At 36.8% G+C, this 23,157-nt stretch overlaps 1 protein-coding gene across 1 annotated transcript in view; it reads left to right on the top strand.

The window, feature by feature from the left end:
• Positions 1 to 23,157, top strand: part of SEMA3A (semaphorin 3A) — a 174,732-nt gene that overhangs the window by 42,141 nt on the left and 109,434 nt on the right. The window contains exons 2-3 of the mRNA XM_076359190.1: positions 7,143 to 7,300; positions 10,058 to 10,120. Of these exons, the coding sequence (XP_076215305.1) occupies positions 7,143 to 7,300; positions 10,058 to 10,120 (221 nt within the window). The remainder of the gene's footprint in view (positions 1 to 7,142; positions 7,301 to 10,057; positions 10,121 to 23,157) is intronic.

The raw sequence follows: 23,157 nt of genomic DNA on the forward strand, positions 1-23,157 counted from the left end.
GTCTTTGTTTAGCTCACAGGTAAATATTTCTCATGTTTCCCAAGAAAACAACTGAGCAATAGGGATAATCTGGATTCACTTTCAGAGACAAAAAAGGACAAATAATGGAAATAATAAAGGGAAAAGAGGTTGGCTTTAAAAATTTAAATGTTTTATGTCTTTGAAATATCATGTGACCCATTCAATTATTCAAATCAAGAACACTTTAAGGGCTGTCATGTAGCTAAATAGCGCTGACATTAATGAGCTAAAATCTTCTCTCAGTTTTACAGTATAAAAAACATATGCATCAGTATTTTGAAGTCAAAGGAGTCCATGCTTATGCCGGTGCAACTGAAACAAAACATTGGTGCAACATTCCTCCTTCCAAGTATCTGGTTTTAATCAAACTGTACTCATGGCCCTCAAGTTTTCTTTGCTGCAGTGGAAGGTAGGCAGGAGTGTTTCATTTAAAATGCTTGGTTTACATCATGAGTGCACTAAAAACTGTATATCTTGTCCTAGCTACTTCTAATTGATAAATTGTAATGAAAACATTGTTCCCTGAACTATGTTTCTGAACTACATGTTCTCTCAGAAACAAAAGTATTACGGCAAAAAAAAATGGTTCTGTTTTCTTCTCCTTCCCGTAGAGTTCAGTGAAACCAGGTGATTGGCAACTGTTATGATAAGGTAGATGAAGAGGATGAAAGCTAGGACTGATTGAACAGCTGTGAGAGGCTCTGTTCCAATTGTATTTTGATTACTGATAAGATACCCTTTCCTCCCAGTGATTTCTCTCATTCAAATTACAATAACACTGAATTGCCATCAACAACAAATGCTGTGTAGTTTCAAGTTTATCTGGCTCAATGTAGCAAAAAACCAAAGGTGCTGATTACAAAAGTTTTCATGTTACATTTCTAAAAATGGATAAACCACTTATTGCACTATGTGATTTCATACACTTTATAAACCTCCTTTTTGTTTCATTTCAGATAAAACTGATCACTTTCTGATATTCCCAAGCAGTGTAATTCTAAAATTATGTGAAAGCATAAGTTTTTGAGGGGGGCGTTGATAATTTTTCTGTGTTTTTTTTCTTCTGCTCCTAATATGAAACCAAAGGTCAATAGCTAAAAATAATTTGGAAATATTGGAACAGTTTGGATGTTACTAAAAGACTGATAGCCTGACCAGTTAAAGTAAAAGATGTAGCAAAACAAAGGTTTCTGCAATTAATTTTTTTTTTCTGTTTTCTCAGATGAAATATTAAACAATGGATAAATTAGCTGTCCTTTGTCTGAATTAATTACTTTGTGGAAGTTTGAATTATACCATAGACTGTTAGCAAGATTCTTATTTTTTTCTTAGAGTGGGCGGCTGAACCATTCTCCTTACTAAGGGCTAGATCCTAAGGTCCCAGTGATGTCTGAGAAGTAGGTGAAAGAAAGTAATTGAGGTATAAAGTAGTCAAATCCTGGGGGGGAGGGAAGAAGTTATCCTTCAGGCCATTGGCCATGTTACTAAACATTAGACTTGGGATGGGGTCAAGCTCACCTGATTTCAGACACCTGACAAGCACCTATCTAATTTAGTTCCCGTCAACTTTTATAATATATGGAAATACCCCACTGAAATATCCCACTGTGTGTATGGCAGCCGTTGTCTTTTTCGGACGGGGAACGGACTCGCAACAAATCTGGTGCCTTTTCCCTGCTTATATCCCTGGTTTTGCCAAATAAGCACTGCTGGCTAATGCCTTGCAGGAAGCTGTCTTGATTTCCTGCCAGTCCCTGCCTTTTCCTTAACTGTTTGACAGGGGCAGACTTCGTCTACACTCAGAGCAATAAAATGAGGAAGCTACAGGAGAGGTTGGAAGTTAAAATAGCCACTTCTTTCCTTGCACGGTAGAATTAGTATCTTAGAATTCAGCAAATAATCACTCAAAGACTAATGACTAATTTCTACCCAGGATTATTTAGACAGATATACATGCTGATATACAGAACGGGCTCAATATGCATCTGTATAAGCAACAAATGCATGTGCAAACATGCGGCCACCTGATACTCTGTAGCCAAAGTAAAAGCCTGGCGAGAGAAGAAGGAAATGTTCAAGCATGACATTGTGGGAGGCATTGCTCACGATTCAGCAAAATCCCTGCTTGATGGCATAATACACATTGACTCATCTTTTATCTACTGCTAGGAGTTATACAGTGAGATCTTATCATTACTGGCAAAGAAATGAAGGTCGAGAATTTTGTGCAACCAGCAACCCACTCATTTGATTCACAAACGTGTTATGACGAGCAGAACTGCCTGAATAATCCAGTTGCTCTGCGGAGTCACCAGTGATAGGACAGAGCCAGATCTGAATGCTAGTGAGGAAGCTGGGAGACCTTTCCTCTGATTTTTCTAGAAATTTATATGGCCCTTTAATCCTTATCAACAAAAAAAATCTTGGCTGGCATGTTATTGTGAAGTCTATAACAGGAACGCATGTCAAAGCTCACAAATTTTCTAACTTATTACACAGACAAACGTCCTTTCACTAAAAAGATAGTTTGTCTGGTAGTAGATAAGGAAAAAATAAGATGGTTTTCTTTTGTTATGTTCTTCTCTTGACAAACTCCTCTGAAGGAACACAGACATAAAACAAGGTTTACAGTGGAATACCAACCATGGATAAAGCAAACCTCAGGATCTGCCTGACTGTATTCATCTTAGCGATAGCTGTGGTTTTCTGGCTTATTCTTTAATGAAAAAAGTGTCATAAAAATAAACCAAATCTACATTCCTTGTGCATGCATATCTCCATGGATTTCACTGCAGGAATTTGGCCCTCTGTGTGTATACATACTATTAAGTTGCAATTCCATTAGCAAATTAAATAACCATGTATTAAAATGAAGGCAAGAGTTAGGGACTGGTTTTCTTCTGTAAATTTGCCAGCTTGATCTGGCAAAGTGAATGTTCTGACACAAGTCAGACTGGATCAACAGAAACATCAGTTAATAGAAGAAAGGCCATGCAGAGTCTTCAGAAAGGCACATTGATAAAGGTCAAATACTTCAACCTTGGACACTGGCAGAGAAAGGAGAGTAAGATGGAGCAAGCAAGTCAGGACTGTGAATTAAAGGTAGTTGAAGTGAAGTGGTTAGTAGGAGAACCTGGCCCACAAACCTTGAGAAACTCAACCTCCAGCTGGTTTCAGTGATCATCACAAGTGAAAATTCATTATGATAGTTTTTTAAGATACAGTGCATTTCAAACCATTAGTTTTGGTCATCTGCAAAACTCTTAATAAATGTGGGAAGCAAGCAGCAATAACAAAAGCAATGAAGTCTTTATTACCTTCAAAATGTCACCACCCACTCTAAATCTACCTCATACAGCATTTTATAGACAATACTACAGTCATAATGTGCAGTGGTTAGCTTTATAGGGCTCATTCATTCCTGTTCAAAACAACAGGCATGACTACAGCTGAGGATGTGTCAAAAGGAAATAAGAAAATGCTCTCTGAGCAATTACTGAAGAAATGGTACTTGGTTGTAACATCTGGTGGAGTAATGTTACCATCTTTGCAATTAAAAAGAACTGGACAAAACACAGAGGAAGTAAAAAAAAAGACTTTAAGTACAGGCAACCATTATCTGTCTGCATAGGTCATGGATATGCCAACCTTTAATAAGAACAACAGCAACAAAAAATGGAAAAGAATTAGGGTATGCATAGTAGACAGTATTAATTTCGTTGATTTATCGAAGGCATTCATAATTTTCCTCTTGGCATTGCAATGCAATCTTTGTTGCAAATCTTGGTTTATTTTAGCACTGATCAGCCATGTACCTTGCCATCATGACTGATCGACATTTAACAGAATTGATGGATGTCAGTGCCCTTCTGGGAATGTGCCCTGTCACTGCTGTTTCTGTCATTCTCTCAGCTATAGTCACTGGCTGGATACTGAAAAGACACTGGATGGTAAACACTTTGAAACTAATTAATTTGAGGAAGTGGAATACTTAATTTGTATTGATTGTGCAAATGCCATTGTTTTGCTCTTCAACAGCCCTTTCCAGAATGTCATATGAAGCCGTATTCATCACTGGAGAAATACATGTAAGTTAGAATAAACAGCAGAGAAACTGAAGAGATTATTTAGGTTTTCACCTCTTAGTTGTGATGTTGCTCAATCCTAACTGAATTAATAATGAATGAGAATCATCAGCACCCAAATGACATTTGTCTCCTCAACCTATATTCTCAACCTGATTCCTGATGAGAGAAATATGATTTCACATGATTTGAAATACACTGCTTGGAACATGCCGAGGCCTAATTTTTTGGGTAATAGACCCTGGAAATCTGGTCATTTCCTGCAAAAATGAATAATGGGACAGTACGACACATACTGGATTAAAACCCAGGAGAAATGTCCTAATCTTAGAGAAGACAATGGGGATTTAGCTTTTCATTTGACTTTAAATTGTAAGTTCAAAAAGAAACTCACCAGTGTTACCTTGAACATTGTTGCATACTCTAAAGAATCACAGAAAATGAAAAGAAAAAAAAGATATATATATTTCTCTGCACAGCTACACCTGGTCCTTTTAAGTTATACTGTGGAGACATATGAACAATGAAGATGATGATGTAATTTACTCTTGGCCATAATAAACCTTAGACTCCAATGTTATGATCTGGCATTTTTCATGAATATCAGAAAGAAAAGAAAACATCAATCACCATCTGTAGATGTGAATATTTAGAACTCTGCATTAGCAAAATCATATCAGGCTTGTTTTAAACCAAGTAGCTGTGTGCCTAACTGATCTTATTTTCATTTATATCAGTTTTTCATTTCTGTAACATTGGCTTCAGCAGACACTTGTCTTTACACCGCAGTCACAAAGGGCAGAGTCATATCTATGCGAGCTCAAACCAAGAAAGATGAAAAAATTACAAAGGTTTTTGACAGCTATATTATAAGAAAAATGATCAGATACAGATGACAGCAAAGCATTTCTAGCCAAGAGAGTTCTAAGACAAGTTAAGCAATCAATCATCTGCATCACTCACTATTCAGTGAGTCGACATTCAACATCTGAATCAGTCATTACAATGTAAAGAGAATTAGTAAAGTCTCTAACAAAATGCAAATAAGTGAACTGGAGGACAATACAGTCAAATTCTAAAACTTGGCAGGAAGCCAGAAGAATTATTTTGACAAGACTGCTTGGGGTGATTTGATTTCTTCTTGTTACATTTAAAAAAAAAAAAAAAAATAAAAAAATTGAGAACTTGGGTCTTGAGCAGTACAAGTTTTAAAAAGTGTTCTGTAACACAAATTTATAGCTGTATTTAGCCAGAAAAAACATAGAATAAGGAACGAAATATAGTGCATGTTCTGACACTTTGCTACACTTCTGCGCAAATTAACTCTTTTTGGTGCTAGTGAAAGTTTTTCCAAATAAGTGCAAAGAATACTGGGGCAAAGCTAGCCTGAATGGTATGCAACTTTTACTGTTATCTTTACCTTCCTTGAATATGTTGCCTACTAATTCTTGCCATCAGTATCAGCCTGCTTCAAAATCCACCTGGTATAAGTGAATGTAAAAAACAGGTTTAACATCTGTGGGACTACTAAGCTGCAGGTGCTGAAATTCTGTAAAATCATAAGTACCACTATTATGCAGGTCCAAAAAAGTCCCACCTAGCATCTTCCTTGTTCTAGTTAAAATAAAAGAAGGGGGGGAAAGGAAAGAAAATGAGTTTAAAAAGAAAATTAAGCAGAAGCTTCTGTTTTAACAGCAGCTTCACCTTGATTTTTAGCAGCATAGGGGATGCTATCTTACGCTCACTCATCAATTGGAGTAATGGTGAAAAATGGGAGTGATCTTACTGAAAACCAAAAAGTCATAGCAGGTAGCTGCACTGTTAGGTAAATCCTAGACATCTAGGTGTTTGGCAGCTGTTTTGAGAGAAATGACACGTGTCCTTGGTTTGCACATACGGCAGAGCTAACACAAACGTTAGATGCCTGAAGGCGTTGGCTGTGCCCTCTAGCCATCAGCCGTTGGATCCCGAAGTATTTGCTCCCTTTCTTATCTGTCCTCATGGGTGCTGTATGAGGAGCTGCACTGGCATCAATAGAACTGCTCCTGCTTCTAAAACTGTGTGTTTGCCTCCGTACATCACAAGGTCAGGGCCTGAACCATGTAGAATTTGTCATCACAGCGAAAGTTTCTTATCGATGACTTACTAATGCTGACATGCCTTGAAATGATAGAGATGGTTTGGCTTTGGTCCTGATATGAATGTAGACAGAAAGGAATAAAGAAAGAGTGTTTTCACAAAAGTTTATACTAATATGGTCTGTATTGTCTTACGGAAAAAATATTTTTAAGTGCTTTCAGGAAAATATATATGTCTTTGTTAATGTTTGTGAATAGCTAAGAGGATTCTGTGGATCCTTGTACTTAAAAAAAAATCCTGTCCTTGGCAAGTGCAATGGCTCTGTGAGGAGTATGAGAATTAGAAAATTATTCTTTAATTTAAACAGAAGCAAAATTTCTTCTCTCTATATATTGTGTATGGATAAATACACAATTCCAAGCAAGGGAACAACATGCTGCCTGTGTCAGTAAGCTGGGAAGATAATAATACATGTAAGAATAGATTGTACATGTTATTTTATGTCATCAACTCATCATTCTTATCCCCTTTCTCATAACTTACAGATCTGTATGAAATAGTTTTGTATGCTGGAAGTAGGAGATTTTGTGTTTAGATGTGGTTTTTATTGGCTGGTCATCCTCAGGTTTATCCTTGTAAATCTCATTGATTGAACAAAATTGAACTTTGTCCAACAGTTGATGAGTTACATGGATAGAATTTTACCACCTAAAACCTCATACAGGAATTTAATTTATTTCACTGATGTTTTGACCTTTGTTTGTGTAGGGCTGAATCTCACAAGCAGTTTGGGTTTGGCTACTTGAAATAAAAACATTCAGGGGCCCAGATGCATAACTCTTTCACTGGTCTCTACTCCATAAATATAAATTCCTAAAATGAAATCCATACAAGTCAAAATATGTCTGTATTTTATTTGACCATATTAACAAGGAAAGTATTACCTTTATCTTACAGAAATGTTGGAATCCAACAATATAATAAATTTCAATGGACTAGCTAATAGCTCCAGTTACCATACTTTCCTCTTGGATGAAGAACGGAGTCGGCTGTACGTTGGAGCAAAGGATCACATATTTTCTTTCAACCTGGTTAACATCAAGGAATATCAAAAGGTACTCTCGTTCATGTTTTGTACAATGTAAATATATACTTTTAACGTTGCAGAATTGTTATTACTCAGACTATATTGGACACTGTATGAATTATGTAGTAAGTGTTTGGATGTCAGGAATACTATTACAACAAAAACATTTGCTGACTCTATGAAGAGAAATTTATAATAAGCCTATAACCTATGACTGTATAATCTACAAAGCTTTTTTCAGACTATGAAAAAGTAAATGATAAGTGAATAATCCAGCTATTTCCCAAACAAGACATACTTTCATGTTTACTGCTAAAAAAACCAAACAACTATTATGACAGTTTACACAAAAAGACCTTTTTACCCTGTATTTGTTTGCAGACAAAAAGAAGCTGTTTGGGAGTCCGAGTGTTGATTTCTCTCCTTTAACCCAGCACTTGTAGGCACTCTGCTTCTGCTGCTTTCAAACCAAAATAGATTCAGTATTAATAAAAGAGGAATAGGTCCATAAAAGCTTGCCATTCTTGATGGAGAGCATAATTTTCCAGTAAAAGTTGGTGATGAATTAAAAAGCTGACAAACAGTCCAGTGATGTTCTTTTGTTGGATTCTAAATAAATAATTTCATTTTTCATTTATTTTAATAAGACAAAATGCTAAGAAGGTAAACAATGGGATGGAGGCTTGAGCTGCTATATTTAAGTATTTTGATAGCACATTTTAAAATCCAGAGAGTTCCCTTTTATGAGAGATATATTGCTTCAATACCCAGAGATTATTTTTTTTTTTTGGTGTTCCTGACCTTTTGCCCGTTTGACTATTAGCTTCCTAAGATGATAGCAATAAATACCTTGTGTTTGCTGTTCAGAAGGAAGACAGGCTATTCATTTGTATTCTCTAAGGAAAAAGGATAAAAGGAAAACGGGGTATTTTCTTTTCTATTCTCTTTAGAGCAGCTATAAAGGAAACTAGCTATTTATTTGAATTCTCTGAGGGATTGATAGCTTAATGTGCAAAACATCTGGAATAATTAAAGGAAAGAAGGTGTTTCCATTGCAGAAAACAGCTCTGCAAAACGGGAGGAATTGTATCTTACATACTTACATATTCAGATACCTTTAGAACTCTATTTGAAATTATATACAATTATTACTATATTAAATAAAGAATTGCTGTTGGTAACAGGGAACTGAATGTTGGCAACAGACTTAAAGAACAGACTTACAATTTAGACTTTAGATTTAAGAATAGACAAAAGGCTTAAAGAATTTGGGGATCTGCTTATTAAAGACAGGAGGGTCACTGAAGAAACTTCGAACAAAATCACAGTGCAGCCAGTGCTGCACTTGAGCTCGAACTTCACCAGTTGTTGTTTCCACCATGTAAAAAAGAACTAAGGTTTCTGTCTAACTGCTGATAGCATCATATAACTCCAAAGGAGCACAACTCAAAAAGCCAAACTTTCCAGTCTATTAAAAAGGGTTCAATTTAGCTGACTTTTACACCAAATTAGAGGAAAATATTGTGCTGTAAGAATAAGGAAAAAGAACATCTAGCCATTCATTTTATGGATTAGAATGCTGGTTTGCATGGTACAGAAATCTTTGCTCAAAACTTGAACTGAACTTGAACTGGTCCTCTTGGGAGAACTGAGAAGTTTGGTTAATATTTTTCAACCTAGTAAATTTAAAATTTCACATGTCTCTGCACATTTTAAGCTGAGAACAGAAACAGGAAGTAGCAGGAATCCTTTGAGAGAGAATGTGCTCATAAAATTTTCAGCCTTATTTTGTAGACTTAAGATGTTTGATTGCTGTTTGGATTTCATTAAGTTTTAAGAAAAATTTGAATTTAAAAATGTGGTTGCAAACCATATTTTCAAATGTCATATATAACATCTCCTTTGACCTCTTCTGTCATCCATATTTATTCTTCTTTCTTTTCTTTTTGAATACTTTGCCTTTTAATTTCTTTTAACAAACTATATTGAACACCAAGGCTGTAATCCAGACTTATGGCCATTCATATTGCATTATCTGAGACTCCCAAATGAATAGCCTGGCATTTTATGGGAAGATCATGTTTTATTCTATATGTAATTCCTAAAAGCTTTTCAAAAAACCATGAATAATTGACTGCGAGGGTCTCTGGATTTTCTCTGTATGAGGTGAGATCCATTTTCTGCTAAGCAAACACTACAGTAAACCTAGGTTTAAGTTTACCTGTGTTAGGGTAGCTCTATAGAAACAGCATAAACATTTCTGTTTTGATGGTGTGATACTTTTCAAATACCATGGCTTCTTTTATATTATTTAATTAACTAAACCTAACAGAAGAGTGAACTAGTAGGTACACTGAAGAGGCAAACACCTCATTTCTGATGCTGTAACTCTAACATGAGATTGCATTTCACATAGATCTGATTTATTGTTAGTAAGTATCTGAATTTTTTTGCTTTCAGTCTCCATTCCATTACATCAGATTTGAAACAGTGGAAGAACACTCACTTAATGGAGAGTCAACCCTCTTATCATTAGTATTCAAGATTCACTGCTGAGATTCACAATACAGACTATATTTCAAGATTGTTTTTACTGTGATTCCTATTATCCATATTTTGCTCCTATCATTTAATTTCTTTGTCATAAAATTTTATGGAAGAAAAGGAAATAAGGAAAAGAATGGGGAAAAGAGAAACTGGATAAAGACACTGCAGCATTTGGTCTGCAATTTGTGATTATTGAAGCATGAAATAACACAACGTGATTTTTGTTCTGTGTCTTTAGATTGTTTGGCCTGTATCTCATTCCCGAAGGGATGAGTGCAAGTGGGCTGGAAAAGATATTCTGGTAAGTACAAATCTTTTTAGCATTTTTTTTTCTTTTATAAAACATCGTAAATATTTTATTATGTCTTATTGTGTTAATTCTTAAAGTATTTTTCCTCCTCTGTAAGGTCACACATCTGATCATAACTTCAGTCGAGTTATCTTAGCCTTCTTATTCAAAATAATGAAATTTTGTCTTTATGACCAAGGGTTTAAATTTATAAATTTAAATCATGCAAATGAAATAGAGTTTATCTACCAAAAAAAAAAAAAAAAAAATCAACAGGAAAGAGAAGGAAAGAGAAACATCAGAATGAGAATTATTAACCCTTGTATACTTGTTTCCTGATCTCAGGGTACAGAGTATTTTGACTTATTTTTGCCCTGTTCCAGGTCCCAGTCCTACAGTGAGTTCCGAGAAGTGCTTTCTCTTTGTGGCATCTCACTGGAGTCAGTGGGTTTCCCTGAGCTCTTTCCTGCATTGAGTTCATAGCAAGATTGAGACCAAAGTGATTTTAACACTCTGCATCAGTTTTGGTGCCTCATGAAAGACACTGTTACACTAGGCATAATTGTCTGTACATTTTCCCTCATTCCTGTGTACATCTTATTGCCTGTATTTATGAGGTAGGAGAGACATAACCAGTAGCCTCTAAATGATAACCATTCCACACTGATAATAACTGTCTTCTTTATAAGAACAATATGGGAAATGGGAAGACAGGGCTGAAGAAGGGAAAAAAAGATAAAAAATACATGCATGTGATAAGCCAAACAAATACTTGCATAGTATAGCCAAATGGGAAATCATTCTGGTTGCCAAGGTATAACTGAGAGTGGAACTTGGCCCCGTGTGTATATGCTATTGGCCTGATTTTCAGAGATGATTCTGTAAAATATTCATAATGCCAACCATATGCCTCTAGAGAGCTCCATTTGAATAATTTCCTAGGTCATAATAAAAATAGTTTCATCAGTCTTTACCTAGGCCATAGAGGACAGTTGTCTTCATAAAAAGCTATTTGGGAACAGTAGAGGTGGATTAGGTAAAAACTAAGAAATATGGGTTAAGCTATATATGTGAAAGGATAGCTAAAGTGCCAGACACTTGAGATATCTCATTACCTAGAAATAATAAATTTAAATTAATCCATCTTCATGTTCACAAATAATTTTCAGGAGTATATTGCAAGGTGAGGACTACAATACCTAATATTCCAGGCTAAAAAAAAATAAGGATAGTGTTAAATGTCTGAGCAAATTAACTAACCTTACAGCTTGATCTTATACTAAGTATTATGATATTACATTAAGTAGATTTTTTAATAGCTGGGGTTGAAACCTAGAAAATTAATAAGAGATTCAGCACCTAGAATGAAAGTATACTCTTTTATTTTATAATAATTATTTTTAGAAATTCACAAAGGTAGGAAAGAGTATGTGTTATACATTGCACTAGGCTTATTCTAATCCATTCATTGTAAACAGACACACTATTATTGTGAAGCGAGCTGCGAAGTTCAGGTCCCTGTTCTCTGACTGCTGTAAGCTTGAGAGGTCTATTTGTGCTGTAACTATTTTATTCACCTTGATTCTTTTGCTTCCTATGATATTAGGGCAGCTACACCTGCTGATCATGAGTAAAAGGTGAAGCCAATACCATACTCCAATGCTGAGCGTGACCCTGGCACATTAGCTGCCTGCTATGATCCTGTGCATTAGAAGCAGCGCTCCCATGAGCTGGTGGAAAAGAATAAGGCAGAACAGGAGCACAGAATTCAGGACACAGTGCAGCCCAAACTGAGGATAACAGTAGTACAGCACACTGTTGCTAGAATCAGATAATTTGCTTTGAAAAATATTTTTCACATATAGCGGTCATTGGGGGTGGTTTTGCTTTCCTTTTTAATTTTAGATTTCTCTACAAGTGTAAGTGACAAATAAAAAAACCGCATAGGTCATATTTAATGTGGGTCCAGTTTTATCAGACAACTAGAAAGATGGAATATATATCTTGGTGTGTTCAGGTGATCATCTTTCAATATTTACAGCTGCCTATTCTTACCATAAAACAATGCATTACAAATAAAGTATTTAATGTAACTGCTTTAACTGTAATTACAGATAAAGATTACAGATCATTTAAGAAACTTATTATTCCTCCCTCGTTTATTCCTTAAAGCCATTGTCAGTACCTTGGGAGTGTGAAATATAAAGGCCATAAAAATAACTCAACAGAGTCTCATTAGAGGGAACAAGAGAAATAGGGGACGAATAAAGTGACATACAAAACATACTTCATCTAATATTGCTTTCAGCATGTACCACCGCTAAGATATTAGATACTCTTCACTTGTGATGGTTCAAAACTTTCTACATGACAGGCTATACTTCTACATTGAGGTCTTTTTTAAAAACTTTTTTTTAATTATTGACCTCCAGGGGAAGTCAATGCTGAAAATGCAAGTCCCTGCTAATAGGCCAGGTGCACTGCAGCAGCTGCAGCGCAAGTATAACCCCGGCTCTGCCCCACTGCTAACCTCAGCTATGACCTCCGAGATTTCCTCTCGTAATTATAAGAGGTAATTTATTGTCGTTTTCACTCCTTCAGAGGGATTCCTTATACTGACGCTGTCAGTCATGCCGATCTAGGTACAGCAGGTTTGTAGCTCAGGACAGTCCACACGGGATTTGAGGAGGGCGTCTGACTGTTCCCGCTCTCCTGATACCCCTTTGTTCCTTAAGCAGTCATTTTCATTTCTGTTTCTTAAAGGGCTTAGTATATGTTAATTAGTTAAGCTTTGCTCACTGGATAGATAGGTAAACCTTTTAAAGCATGCTTCAGATCTAAACCTTTCAAAGTATGCTTCGGATCTTTTTTTTACACGGTAAGCTGCGAAGAGAGGCTGAAAGACTCACCCCAGCTATGCAATATTTACTTACAGCAGGACTTCACTGGTGGAAGTTAACTGCTACACTTTCCCATAAAATACAGATTTTTTTCCCAATAAAATTGTAATTACTGTCCCATGCAAGTACTTAGTATTACAATATATTTCCATTTCCTCGGTATAGAATATCACAAGCACCAAAGTAACATTGTTCATGAAAAATTAAAGACTATAAATAACAAATAAGATCTTTGCTTATGTAATTCAACTAAATGAGCAATTCTGTGAGGAATTCTTGCTATTCTGGACTTCAGTCTCTCATTTGATCTATTCTGGTTGCTCTAAGTCCCGTGAAAATTTCTCACGATTCCTGACCAGACCTTGGTAATGATCAAAGAAGACAAAGTCTCTACAGAATACTTCTCAGCTTTTATACCGAACTTACATTTCAGACATGCTGCTAGTCATATCCCTCAATAGTGAGCCTCAATATTTTGATTTTAAGATCTCACAGGCACCTGGGACCCAGCAGAAACACATGGCAACCTCTGCATTACATATGGATTAAATAATAGGTAACTGCAAAAAAAAATGTGGCTACAATTCCACTCTGACATTCCTGGGATGTCATAAACCAGCAAAGCGAAGCTTGGGTGATTTACAAAAATTACCAGAAACACTAGTTAGTTTTGCAGGTAGTGATAGGGTAGGGATAGCTTCTTGACTGGAAAGATCATCTAGTCCTTAAACTATTAATTTGCTATTGTTTTAAAAGTTTGGGCTGCTGTTTAGTCGATACATCTCTGCACTAGATTTGGCTGAGGCACCATAGCAGTAGTTCACGGAGTACACAGTTAATCAGAGAGATCCCTATTAAAAGTTATGATAGATTTCTACGACTTGAAAGCTTTAAAGATGTGTTTCTGAAGGTCACCTTAAGATGTTATTTTCAAGTGTGATTTGACTATTTAATTTATTTAGCCACTTTTAAAGATCCCAGCTCAAATTAAATTGTTGAAATGGTCCCTTCTGGCCTTGACATGTATAAATCTTTAAAATTTCAATGGGTACTTTAACAAAGTCACATAGGACATGCTACATGGTGACAGATACTTATACACACTTTGAATGCTGTATGAAATCGGCTACTCCCTGGATGTTTCTGGTGAGAATTAAATGTTGATATACAAACAGATACAAAGAGTACCAAGTACTTTTACTCAGTACCAGCAAGGTTCTACATACGCTCCGTCACATGAACAAACAGGTCCATACAGAGAGTTACACTTTTGTGTCATTTCCCTTAATAGCTAAAGTGTATCAGCACAATTGTGTGTGTATTAGCACTGACTGTGTTATATTTTATAGGAGATGGACATCTACTTGGGCTCTTTAATTGCTGTTAAATTTTACCCAGTTATGAACTCTTACCTGAATTCAACTGTGATTCACTTTTTTATACTTGACAGTTCTCTTGGTAATTTGGAATCACTGTAGCTCAGAAACCTGTTCCCATTTAAGAAGCAGCCAGACTCTTTACACTACACATGACATAGCTATATTCTGTGCATGCTTCTTTGCATTTAAGTGTGGCTGACACTTAATTATTGAGTTTATGGTTCATGCAGGCAGAATCACATGGTTGTAATTTAATTCACCATCTCATTTGTTATGATAATACTTAATTTAAGCCAAAATGTTCATACGCCATCTCAGTTTATGCTTCCTTTAAAGTTTTCCGTCCCCTCCCTAAATCATAGGAAGATTAGCAATTCCATAGGCTTATAGATCCATCAGTGTGCAATGATTTAATTTGGAAAGAAAGAAGAAAAAGAAAAAAAAGAAAAAGTGGTGTGTAACTTAACAAGTGTCCCTCAGCAATATCTGGTGATACTTTCGAAAAACAAAGTTGGCAATAAATGAGCACTATTCCCTTTAACTCATTTTATTACTGTTGTTGCCTTAGGGAAAATAAAAGAACATGGAGGCAGAATGTAAAAGTAATCCTTTTCATCTGTTATTGTAAACAAAGATCTGAAGAGGGAACCTGAAAATTAAATATACAATGCTGGCTGGATCTAGCCTGCTTCTAAATTCATCTGACAGGCACAGTTTTTCCAGTCAAATTACCTCTGGCCCTTTGGGTGTGCCAAAGAGAAGTTCATCCCTTTCTGTCAGCGTTCTTCCTTTGGAGGATATCTACAGCCAGATTTCCAGCTTTTCTGTCACCAACCCTCACAGCCATCCCCACTTCCTTTCTGGCTCCCTGTCTCCAACATAGCACTGAAATCCTTTAACAGAGCCTAAAAACTCAGGACCCCCCCCCTCCAGCCTGGGGAAAAGGAAAAAGTGCATATCCCTGGGCGTAGGAAGGGGTAAAGTGAGCAAAATCCAAAGCAATGGACCTCCTGTGAGGTTAGGGACAGAATTTACTCTCAGTGTTACCTACTACAAGGAGAAACGTGACTTTTGAGCTGTTTGTAGACAAATAGTGCCACTGCATATCGCTTTCAACTCTATCAACTGTCCCAGTTAGTACACTGGGATTATTCACTTGAGGGCTGCTCGCTCCTTAATCTTGTCCATCATCTTTAGTGTGAGCATGATTTCCTACCAAAGCGTTTCTTACCATTTGTGAGACGAGAGAGTGAGACATTTTATAAGCAGTGTGCTGCTTTAATGTTGCTGCTGCGTAAAACTGCTTTGCATAGACTACAAACAAAACAGAAAGACACATAGGGGGGAAAAAAATAAAACAAACCTACAACCCCTTCACTTAGACGTTAACTGAGCTTGCTAAAAAAGAAGTATAATACAGTGGAGTCTTTCAAAGTCTTGCGGAGCTCTCTAACAGAATTTTTCCCCCTGGGAAATTCTGGCTGCGCCAGCTCCAGTTCTTGGATGGACCCCCACAACACACCCGCCAGCATAAAGCCTCATTTATGGCTCTTAGTTCAGATGTTGATCCTACAGCTTGTGTTCATTTAGGCATTTGCATATATTTCGTTATATGAACTGACCAAGGCAAATCAGTTACTATAAGGTAATAACTTGTGTACTTATACAGAGGAAGAATTAAGTTGGCAGTTGTTCAGATTTTCCTATTTTACCCATTTATGTATCATGGGAAGTCACTTAAGTCTTTGAGTATGGGGAACAAATTGGTATAGATAAAGGAAAAAGCCAATTTTCCAATTTTGGGCTTATTTTTCTGTTTATAGGTGTGACTATAGAAATTTGCCTCTGAAGGAAACTTAATATTCATCAGATTTAATGCAGTCTTGCAGAAATGTTTTCTTTGTTGTTTTTGAAATAAAAAGTCACAGAGTTAGCAAAGGGAAAGTAAAGGACAAATGAAGGAAAAATCGTTCCAAAAATTATAGGGTTTATTTTTTTATCAATAGGTGTTCCTCCTGAGCCCTAGTTTGGCCTTGGCAAAGTCTGAGAATTACTTTTATTTATGGCTGAGTTACTAGCTATTGCTGTTTCAAAATTATGTTGGGTAATGCCTTGTTACGATTTATTGCATCTCAAGATGGACAGAGTAAATTTATTCTTTGTACATTTCTTTGCAGAGAAACACATTAACTGGATAACCAGTAAAAATGATCGATATGTTTAGTCCCTGTTTTCTTTCAGGGCTTCAGTATGAAGCTCATGAAGTCAGAGAAAAGCCTTTCTCTTGGTGCCAGTCACTTTTTTTTTTTTCCCCTGAATTTGCTTCACATTTTTTCTATTTTAGCACACAGGCTGGTGGGTTTTTTTTTTGTTTGTTTGGTTTAGTTTTTGGTTTTTTTTCTGTTGCTTCAGTAAAAGGAAGCCTAGTTTAAAAATAAAGGATAGGTCTACTTTAAAAGATCACATATCACAGGTCCTCTATACTCAAGATGTGGTCACTGTGTCACTATTAAATTAATCCACAACTTATTTTCTTTCTGTAGTCCTGTTACTCACATACACCAAAAATAGGTCTACTAAATTCCTTGCTGCTGCATACAAGTCTAAAATATTTTCTTTTTTTTTTTTTTTTTTTGTAATAAGTAAAAGAACTAAATGCTAGTTAAAGGGAAAGTTCTTAAAATAACCTAGGAAATACTATGCAATTATTTCCTATGTCAAAGCTAATGCTTTGTTCAGTTTCCACATCTTCATGTCAACAGAATATCTTTAAAAAAAACTTTTCAGTGTAGAGGAAGTTTTGTATTCTGGAGATGGTGGAACAAGAAAAGTAAGAACAGCAAATAAAGGGAGAATTTATATCTTTCTCTCTTGCTTTTGGGGTTTTGTTGGTTTGTTTGCTATTTTTCTTTTTCTGAGTGAGTGATGTGATCTGTGTTGGATCAAATGATGTATGGATCTCTTTTTCCCTTGGGTAATTCATTCCCGATTAACATCTTCTAAAACTTTAGGTTACTATACATGTATCATGAATACAAAAAACAAACAAACAAAAAAACCCAACAAAAAACAACCTCCAAAAAACAACCTGACAAAAAAAAACGAACACCAAAACCGCTCAGCAAACTCTCATTTCAATAATTTCACTTTGGTGCCAAATTTTTACTCAGTGGGAATTTTAGGCTTCTGTGACTTCAGGTTTCTCTGTTCAGCATCTCTCTGTGGTGTCGAAATAGTTAAATATCCACACACAAATTTCCGGATTCTCACAGTAAGGCACATGTAACTTCATAGTCTAGTTTACAGAGTATGTTTATTTACAGGCACACATATTGCTAAGCAACTGTCCCTTATAGATGCAACAGTCTTTTGCTTCCTTTCAACACTTCATGGTTTTACGTTCACTTTCAACACAGAAGTTTTGAGTATATTTGTCTTAGGTGGCTGTGAGTGGATGTCATTACAGGATATGCCTGTAATATGCTGAATAAAGGCAAGCTGACTGATATGGAATCTAGGTGCTTTATGTGTCTACAACAGGCTTGACAACCTGTTTGTCTGAAACGCTCCACCTAATTAGCAGGTCCTGATCCTATTCAGAAAGGCGGGGTGTAATCTGATTTCTCCAAGAGACAGGTGATTACCCCACCCAGATAGAAGAGATAGACAAGAGACACTCTTTAGATCTAGACTGTGGTCGCAACTTAAATTGCTGCTGGGCTTGGTGAGACTGCTTGAGGTGAAACCAAGCAGTATTATTCATTTCTTTGCTACTAAAGCCATGCCCAAATTGTGGGACAGGTTTACTCTACAGAGCAAAACCAATTTTGTTTTAAAGTTATGGTCAGAAAAGAACTGGCTTCTGCTTGACCTCAAGGCTTCCCAATGTTTTGAGGTATTCCTGAAATACTCTTCTGTTCCTTAAATGAATTCATTCCTTAAATAAATTCATTCTGTGCTGTAGGAAGTACATACTACTGAAAAAAACAATTCAAAATAAAGGAAGCTTGCTAATGCTCATGGAAAGGTTTAATGTACAACAATCATGCTGTGGCTGCAAAATCCTGAAAACCCACTTGTTTGCTGGACTGCATCCACAAAAGACTTTGTTTTGCCTTGTTAACTATGCATTAATCAGATGTACAAAAATACGAGATAGTCATTAAATCAGGTATTTAGTAGTGCAGCCTTTTCTTGGCATCCCTCTAGCTGTTCAGAGGTCCAGAACAATTATTATCTGCATCTGCTGAATGAGGATTTAAGGACTGGAAACATGTCTTATAATTTGAATATACTGAAAACAGAAAAAATTGGAGGAATTTTACTTCCTAAGATAGCTAGGTCAGATGGTTAATGCTAACAACAAAGATTTGTGTTTAGTCTGTGCAGTCAAGGGAGTCAAGTGAGGCATCTTTAAAGCACGGCTCCTAACGACTTCTTCTAATGGCTTTTGGTTTACAACTGTTTTCAGGATAGACCCCAGGGAGTATCCCACCTGGCTTAGCTACCTCCATGATTAGCCTTAGTGGTAAACTCTGGGCCAAATTACCAAATACCAGTAGTGACCACCAGATTTGCAACTAGGTAGGTAGGCAGGAAGGGAGACAGTTTGTGTTTCACCCTCAGTAACACAAAGAACCAGAGGAGCTTTCCATCTGCTGTGCAAGTGTGCTGACAATACAACTGTTTACTAATATGGCATGAAGTTTTGTGGCTTGAAGGAATCAGGATATATCTACTTTTTTCAGTGGCTTTATTTTATCACATACTTCGTTAGTTGGCTTCTTTTTTCCTGTCTTGATGCTTTAATGGTTTAAATTCATGCAGACATCCTGCAACTTGAGTAAATTATACATTTTAAATATTCTCATGAACTCTTGCCATATCAAAAAATCAGAGAGATAACAGGCATAACTTCATTGGAAAGATAACTGGAAGTACAGTAAGCTGTACTAGGCAACCAAAAATGTCTTATCAACCCTCATCAGCACCTTCAGTCTGAAATATCTCAGGGCACATCTTGACAGCAGAGGAAAGTCTAAATATGGAACTAATCAGTGGTTCCTCTGTAATGTTGGCAGTGGTCACCATGCCTAAGAGCAGTGTCATTCCTGACATCTCCAGAGGGGTCAAGTCCTCCAGATCACAATCCAATATAAGGGCCACTGGACCTGGGGATCTGTTAGCTTTTTCAAAGCTCTGAGGTGGGAAGACAAGTACAATTAGAATTCAGTCCACAAAACAACGTAGATTGATAAAAGAGACTAGGTATTTTGTTTACCTAGACATATTCTATTGGATTTATGTGTGTGTGATGCAATACACGCTGCTTATCAGGCTTTGACTAATGGGGATGTAATCTCAAAGAACTAATTTAATAGAAATCCCTTTCTGTAACACAGACCCCGATACTTCAGCTGCTCAACTAACTTCACTCAGCACTGCAGACTGACTCTTTTTCAGAGGGTAGGACTATAAAACATTGATCCTGCTAATTGCAAGGTACAATAATGACAAAACAGGGATGGACATGATGTTATTGATCCAAACTGCAAGAGGTACACTAATAAATCATAGTCTGCAAATGTTTTCGTGCCAGCTGGCCTCCCTCACTCTAAAATCATACACCTGCCTATACAGGTTCAGCTGGAAGGTTATCTCATCGAGTACAGGTGCCAGGCTTCATTTCCCCACCCATTAAGGCCTGTACGAAACTCTTCATACTCGGGGACTTTCCCGTTACTGCCAATGCAGCATGTAGCACCGTACCTTTGCATCTGTGTTACCAACTAGCTTACTCCAATAAAATAAAATTTAAAAAGATCATTGCATTTTAACAGGACTGGAATAATTTGCTTTGTTCCGTGCCGATTCTGGGCCTGTTTAAGCAGACTGTGCTCTTTGACCAATGTTTGTAAGTGCTACTGTAATAGAAAAAAGGGAACAGTAACAATTTGTAAATAGTCTTACTGCATTTTACAAAAACTTGCACACAAGCAGCAAGAGCTGTGAAGGCATGTGCCATGTAGAGCTCACCCTGAAGAGGACTTCCTTGCACGTGCTTACCGACATGCTAAAGCGTTTGCAGGATCTAGCTGAGAATCGATCATCTGTGTACATGGCAATCACATACATTTATTGCACTAACACTCCAGAAATTTTTTCCTTGAAACAATGCTGCTGCATGCTGACAAAGACACCTAGCCGACAGAGACTGAACTGATCGCAGCTGGCAGTAGCCCACTGGCAAAAGAGAGAAGTTAAAAAGCTCCCTGATAAATCCGGGATGTCTTTCAGCATTGTGATAAATTTGAATGACAGCAGTAATATCAGGGATTACTTATTCTCCATGGATATCCCTGACCTCGCCACCTGAGAATTCAACTAATTGGACAGAAGAAGAAGAAAAAAGTAAACATATTAATTAAACTCATGTATGGGACTTTATATGGAAACTGTCCATCCTCTTTGATTTGAAAGACAAAACACTTATTTATTTTGTTTGTCCAGCTGTTAGACGATAGCTTTAAATCCCCTTGTCCATCCAGTTTAGACAAAACCTTCTGATATTTTAATCACTTGGCTATGTGGGAAGGCTGAAATAAAAGCAGAATGTATTACAGGGTCTGATCCTTATCTGGATTAAATCAGCAGAAAACTGTTGAAGTTAATGATACTGTAATGGATTATTTAGCCTTCTACTTATTACCCTGCATAATCTGGCCATTTGCATTTGCTGTAATATCTGAGAAGCAGTATGGACATCAATGTTGGTTAAAAAAAAATGAAACAGCTTTCTTAAAATAAGGAGAAAAATCTGGATATTAGTTGGTCACAGGGACTTACCCTTTAACTTCTACTTAAAAAGATGATGTTAAAAACTCTTTGCTGCATCAGTAATCCAGATTGAAGGATGTAAGTTCCAGGCTTCTGGAGGAGAGATAATTACTGGAAACTCATAAAAACCACCTAAATTCTGTTTTAATTTTCATATGCGGAGCAGATGTTTTGACAGATGGATGGACTTTATTTTTGTAACTGTCCGGGAAAAGTCTGCATAACACAGCCTAATCAGTGTTACATATCTGTCGTGTTTGTTTTTCAATCTTTCTGCATTTGGTTCCTATGCTTTTGGTTGCAGACATTTTCTTTATAATTTATTTTTTCAGGCTAATCTCTCTCTGCATAAGCCCTTCTATCAATTTGATATATAAATATTAGAAAACTCTTAAAAAATAAATGTGCATGTTTGGTTAGTAAGTCAGATACATTGATCTTCATATAGTGGGTGCCCTTCTGGAAAACTTAATTAACACTACCTTCTCTTCAAGACAGGCTCTCTGTCCTCATACATAGTATATAATATTTGGAATTGAAATTTAGAGTTAAGATCTCTGTCCAGACACACTGGACCTCTTTGACTTTAATTCACACTCCGAATGTAAGTGACAGTCTAAGAATTTCTCAACTTGCTCTACAAGTAGGACTTCAGTACAGCAGAATTTGCAGTGGGGTTGGTGCTTTGGCTGCGTTACCATAGTATGATGCAAATGGTTTTAGCCACTTTCATTTCAATAAACTGTCAGTGTGGAGCTGAGGTTCTGAACCCCATAACCTCCTCCTTAAAGTTATGAACCTTTAACTCCTGTATGCAAGGTAGAATGGATTCAGCTGGAAGTCCTTGTGCCCTCCTATGCCAAACCAACCCCAGGAAAGCCTGTAGTGTCTGCTTGGGCTTTGGTGAGGGATACAGTCCATATTCCTTCAAGCAGAGAAACAAGCTCGATTGTGCCCCATGTTTGGCATAGGGGCTTCAGCCACTGCACATGGCAGAGCCAGGACAGGGCACGAACCATTTCTTTGGCCGTACTTTGGAGGCTATTGGCAATCATGCCATCACAGGACTGTTTGCAGAAGCAGCTCCAGCAGTTACACTGTAAAAACAGTAGCTACCTGAAGAAGTTCCCTCTGTCAGGACAGAGACAGAAAGACCTCGCAGGCTATGCTAAGATGTCTCAGACATGAGCTTAGCTGCTCAGATTTTAAGACAGAGGTACTTCTGCACAAGGCCAAAGGCAGAGCCTACAGCTCTTGGGGAGACCTTATACCATTTATTGAAATATAAATGAAGATTAATCCTCTCCAGGGCTAGGCAAGATAAATGAATGGGGGTTTTGAGGACTGCAGTAACTCCCACATGGTGTACCTAATTTTCTCTTTGAATATCTACCTCAATCATTCTGTACTATATGCAATCACTTATGCTTTCTGCTGTATGTATGTATATATAAACTCAAGTTTTAGGGCATAAACCAGTGTTTAGCTTTATATAGACAAGAAAAATTTCCTAGTATTAAGCTGACCATTATAATAAACAGGATTATTAGGTGGAAGAATTTATAAAGATTACTATGGTGATTCCAGTGCCCCTCTTCTTTAAGATTTATTTTCATAACCCATCTAAGTAATACTTTCTTGCCTACGTAGAACTTTGCAAACCTTACATTCATTTTCATTCACATTATTAGGCTAAAAGTATTTTAAACTCCCACTCCACCCTGCTTTCACAAATGAAAAAAAGCCTGATTTCCACCTGGAAAAGAATTTTTAAAAGTCTAATTTTCTTCCTTTGACTGTTTTACTTGACGAAGAGCAATATTCAAAGGGTATGGATATGTCCAGAATATGTTCTCTTTAAACAACATCCCTTTCCGGGGGAAAGTGAAAATGGATACAAAGGTACTGGGGGGCTGAACTTACAGGCAGACAG

The sequence above is a fragment of the Aptenodytes patagonicus genome, chromosome 1, assembly GCF_965638725.1.
Source record: "Aptenodytes patagonicus chromosome 1, bAptPat1.pri.cur, whole genome shotgun sequence".
Classification (NCBI taxonomy): domain Eukaryota; kingdom Metazoa; phylum Chordata; class Aves; order Sphenisciformes; family Spheniscidae; genus Aptenodytes; species Aptenodytes patagonicus.